Below are 5,351 nucleotides of genomic sequence, written 5' to 3' on the forward strand. Positions count from 1 at the left end.
GAGAGTTGGATGGTTTTTTAGTGATCACCTTGGCCAATTCTTTCACCACATCCTCATCTCTGGAAGGGACAGAATTGGAGTTATTAATAATATATTAACTAAGGGCATTTAGAGTGTTGAGGGAGAGGTTTGAGGTGCCCTAAGGGGAGGGACTTGGAGTTGTCTAGAGCTCTGCTGGTGCTATTTCTTCTGAGGAATAATAAAAATAGCTGTCATTTACTGGAAATCTATTGTGTGCCAGGAACTTTAGATGTCTTGAATATCAGCTACTCCTTACCTCACACTAAATGTTGGTAATATTATCCTAGATCTCACTGTACCTTGCCCAACAGTGAACAGCTGCCAAAGGGCAGAATTAAAACTCAGCCTGACTCAAAACTCTTTTGCTCACATCAGCATTTTCCCAAGTATAAACTGAGGAGTTTAGGCATCTCTGATGCCAACATTACTTCCTCCAGCTGGGCGTGGTGGCTCACGCCTGTAATCCTAGCACTTTGGGAGGATGAGGCAGGCAGATAACTTGAGGTCAGGAGTTCAAAACCAACCTGGCCAACATGGTCAACCCCCGTCTCTACAAAAAATATTTTAAAAATTAGCCAGGCGTGGTGGTGGGTGCCTGTAATCCCAGCTACTTGGGAGGCTAAGGCTGGAGAATCACTTGAACTCAGGAGGCAGAGGTTACAGCGAGCCAAGATCGTGCCATTGCACTCCAGCCTGGGCAACGAGTGAAACTCTGCCTCAGAAAAATAAATACTTTCTCTATTGTCCAATAAGTTTGGGAAGCACTGGGTGCAGATATTCTAACATGCTTCTTCACTGAGTGACTTCTCAATCCTTTACACAGCAATGGGCATGTCCCCTCCTTCCGCCTCCAGATATATGATGTTGCAGAGTTTTTCTTTCTTTGGCAGGGACTATTTTGCTTGCTGGGTTGGAAATGATTTTAGGACCTCATGCCAGGAAGAAAACATAGACAGATTTCTCAGCAGCTAAAAAAGAAGGACAAATTGTGAAGTGAAATTTTCTATTGGCTGTAGTTTATCCATGTTAAACTATAAAGCATTTAACACAGATGGAATCTGGCATATGCAAAGCATTCACAAAACCTAGTTACTACTACTGCTAGTGCTGCTGTGACTACTACTACAACTGCTGCTACTGCAATTACTACTACAACTACTACTACAATTACTACTACAACTACAACTGCTACTACTACTACAACTACCACAACTACTACTACAACTACAACTACTACTACAATTACTACAACTACAACTGCTACAGCTACTACTACAACTACTATTACTACAACCAGTACTACTACAACTAGCACTGCCACAACTACTACTAAACTACTACTAGTATTTTTTTTTTTTTTCCCCAGAAAAGGATATTTTTTATTCAAGTAACTGCAAATAGGAAACCAGAGGGGGAGCCCCAGGCTGGGACAAATCATGGCTACCCCTCCCCAACAGAACAGGGGGAGGTGGTGGCCCCTACACCCTTTGTGGTTGATTTGGGCCCCCTTGCTCACTCTGCTGCAGCATCCAAGGGGCAGGGCCCCACCTTCCCTGGGACTGGGGTAGTCGGTCACCCAGCCTGCCATGCCCCAGCCCCTCTTCCCCATGAAGAGTATCTTGGGGTAGGGTATTGTGGGCAGAACAGGAGGCATTGAGGATGAACGTTTGGCGCTGATAGCAGCAGCAATGATGGATGTCAAAGAATGGAACATTGAACAAAAACAACACAACTGTCCAGAGGTAGTTTGTGAACAGAGGAAAAATGGAACCAGAACCTTGGGGGACAGGGAGGAGCAGGAGGGGTGGGAGTGGGCAGGGTGAGCTCCTTGTTATTGGTGCCCCATCTGAGGAGGGGGAAATGGCCAAGTGGCAGAAGCAAAGTAGGGTGGGGGAGCAGCTCCAGCCCATCTCAGGTGGTAGCCACAGGGCTCATGGGCCTCACCTGGACAATAAATGACTGCATCTCCATCACCACGATATATACTCAGATCCCAGGCGGAGGGCCAGAGGACTGGGACCACAGTGAAAAGGGTATAGGGGACTCATACCCCTCCTGCCTTCCTGTAGCCAAAGGGGGCTGTCCGACCTAGTGGAGGGACTAGGGAAGGTGGGGAAGGATGAAAGGTGTGAGCCCTATGTGGTGACAAAGACAGTTTGGCTGGGGGAACTTTGGGGGCCAGCACCCCCCCTCCATTGGCCACACCTGCTGCTGCCAGGGCAGTGAAGTAGGGTGTGCCAGGATGAGATGGGGCTTGGGCCCCTTTTAAGGCCAGGGGAACCCTCCCAGGCCCCACTATGAGAAGCCAGAGGGAACAGTAGAGGAGCAGAGAGGGCGCCCCCAAACCAAAAGCCCTTGCATCACCAAGGGAGTGGGGATGCAGCAGGTGCAGGGTGCGGCTAAGTGGGATGTTAGCCTTGTCCAGGAGGGCATGTGTGTGTGCATGGGTGGGCGGGGGAGCTGGGAACTGAGGCCGGGGAAAACTGCTCCCCACTCAGCCCATGGGGGCCCTGCAGTGGCTGGTGTGCTGTGTAGTGTGGTGGTGGTGGAAGATGGGGGTGGTGGCCGGAGGTGGTGGTGATGGTGGGCCTGGGGAAGGGGCGGGGCGGTGGGAGCGGAGCAAAGCTGTCCAGTCCCAGCAGGAAGCTGCTCCAGTGAGGAGCAGGCGGCACGCACGGTCACTGCTCCTCCTCCAAGGACTCCTGCAAGATGCCCTCCTCTTCCTCCTTCTCCAGTTTTTTGGGTCTGCCCCTTGGTTTCCTTCCTGGAGTTGTGGCGGTTTTCCGGGTCTTGGCAGCGCCCTTGTTTTTGCTTCCCTTTGGTCGGCCCTGAGGTCTCTTAGGTGTTGGCACTTCGCTGGGCTCCTTCTGACTCCCTACCAGCGCTGTCCCGGGACTCACTGGAGGCTGCTTGCGTGGCCTGCCCCGGCCACGCTTCTCAGTGCCATCCTTTTCCTGCTTGGAGGCCAAGGGCTGGCTGGACTTCGAGCTCGATTCGCTCATCTTCCCTTCTCTAAGGAGTAGGTGGAAGAGTGATGTCTGGGATGGCCTTCTTGGAGCCGCACCAGCGCCAGAAATAGCCCCGGCTCGGAGTCCCAATTAGAGGAGCCTACTACTAGTATTACAACTACAACAACTACTACTGCTAGTGCTGCTGCGACTACTGCTACTGCAATTACTACTACAACTACAACTACTACAATGACTACTGCAACTACTACAACTACCACTACAACCACTACTACTATAACTGCTACTACTACTACTACAACTACTATTACTACAACCAGTACTACTACAACTAGCACTACAACTACTACTAAACTACTACTAGTATTACAACTACTACAACAACTACTGCTTCAACTACAATTAGCACTACTACAACTAGTACTACTAGTACTATAACCAGTACTATTGTTACCACTACTACAACTACTACTACTACTACAACTACTACTACTACTACAAGTACTACTACAACCACACTACTACTATAACTAGTACTACTATGACTACTACAACCACACTACTACTATAACTAGTACTACTATGACTACAACTACTACTACCACTAGTACTACTATGACTATTACAACTATTATTGCTACAACAACTACAACTACTACAAAAACTACTGCAACAACTACTACTACAACTACTACTACTAGTACTACTACTGCTGCTGCTACTACTATAACTACAACTACTGCTACTACTGCTATTGCTACTGCTACTATTGCTACTACTGCAATAAACATGGGAGGCAGATATCTCTTTAATACAGTGATTTCCTTTCTTTTGGGAATGTGCCCAGCAGTGAAATTGCTGGACCAAATGGTAGTTCTAGTTCTAGTTTCTCACGGAAACTCCATACTGTTCTAATTTACATTCCCACCAGCAGTTCCCCTTTCTCCACATCCTCGCCAGATCTGTTATTGCCTGCCTTTATTTGTACTTACTTTTATTTTTAATTCTTTTATTTAAAAAATTTATTTTTATTTTTAATTCTTAATATACATTTTTGGGGTACATTAGCTGTTTTGATATAGGCATGCAATGTGTAAAATTATATCATGGAAAATGGGTATCCATCCCCTCAAGCATTTACCCTTTGTGTTACCAGCAGTTCAGTTATACTCTTTTAGTTATTTTGAAATGTACGATTAAATTTTGTTGACTGTAGTCGCCCTGTTGTGCCATCGAATACTAAGCCTCATTCATTCATTCTAACGATTTTTTGTACCCATTGCCTGCCTTTTATACAAGCCATTTTAACCGGGGTGAAATGATGTCTCATTGTGGTTTTGATTTGCATTTCTCTGACGATTAGTGATACTGAGCATTTTTTCATATACCTGTTGGCCATGTGTATGTCTTCTTTTGAGAAGTGTCCGTTCAAATCTTTTGCCCATTTTTTCATCAGATTATTTTTATTCTTTGCTATTGAGTTGTTTGAGCTCCTTATATATTCTGGTTATTAGTCCTTGTCAGATGAACAGTTTGCAAATACTTTCTCCCATTGCAAGGGTTATCTTTTCACTGTGTTGTTTCCTTTGCTGTGCAGAAACTTTTTAGCTTCAGGAGGCTATTTTTTCAGATGCAATTGCTTCACTGCAGCTTCAAGGAGAGTAGGATTCTTCTCTGTCCATTCCTAGTCCTGGGTACAAAGCCCAGGGTTCTCCCCACAGTTTCATAGGAATTAGGGAGAGCCAGAGAGTCTTGCAGGAGGAGGTAGATGCATTTAGTGATTAAAAACAATTTACACTGAAAACATGTAGGACTTCAAAAGTCTAGCTTCTTCCTTTTCTGTGATTCTTTGGTGACAAAATAAATAGCAGTCATTGCCATGTTGGAAAACCTGGGAGAAACCAGGAGACCAGAAACTGACATGTTATATTTTAGTTTCTGCAAGATGTTGATTTCATTTCTGTTAAAATATCTACTTAAGTGTTTATATGAAAACCTGTTTCTTGCTAGTTCTTGGTTTACATTCATTTTAACCAGTCAGGGTTTGTTTGTTTTGTTGATCAGAGATCAGAGGGCTGGTACCCCATGCAAGGAGCCCTCCCTGGGAGTTTCTGAGGGGTGGGGTCTGGAGCCAGCATTGAATGCTGAGGTTCCTTGTTGGCCCAGGACTGGGGGCTGGCAGAGCCTGTGGCTGAAGGACGAGAGAGGGAGAGAGTTCCCCAAGCCGATGAACTTGTTCCTAAAGTGGTTATTCTCAGCTCCAGGACAGTTTGGGAGGTCCTTGCCAGGCCGGGGTACTCCGCAGGGGCCAGCACCTCTGGGTAATGTTGAAGAAGAGGTTTGGGGCAGTAGGGGGAGGAG

The 5,351-nt window shown here is 46.3% G+C and overlaps 1 protein-coding gene across 2 annotated transcripts; it reads right to left on the reverse strand.

Moving 5' to 3' along the window:
- Positions 1-1,365: 1,365 nt before the first annotated feature.
- Positions 1,366-3,126, reverse strand: LOC100393754 (high mobility group protein HMG-I/HMG-Y). 2 transcript variants are annotated; one of them, XM_035254496.3, is made up of 2 exons: positions 2,922-3,126; positions 1,366-2,888 (listed from the first exon to the last, which is right to left on the reverse strand). In XM_035254496.3, the coding sequence occupies exons 1-2, from the start codon at positions 3,021-3,023 to the stop codon at positions 2,700-2,702; spliced, it is 291 nt and encodes a 96-aa protein (XP_035110387.1). In that variant the 5' UTR covers positions 3,024-3,126; the 3' UTR covers positions 1,366-2,699. The 2 variants fall into 2 exon arrangements, with proteins under 2 accessions (XP_035110387.1, XP_003733684.1); XM_003733636.6 differs by having other exon boundaries at positions 1,374-3,126.
- Between the last annotated feature and the right edge of the window lie 2,225 nt (positions 3,127-5,351).

Source organism: Callithrix jacchus, chromosome 11 (assembly GCF_049354715.1).
Source record: "Callithrix jacchus isolate 240 chromosome 11, calJac240_pri, whole genome shotgun sequence".
Lineage (NCBI taxonomy): Eukaryota > Metazoa > Chordata > Mammalia > Primates > Cebidae > Callithrix > Callithrix jacchus.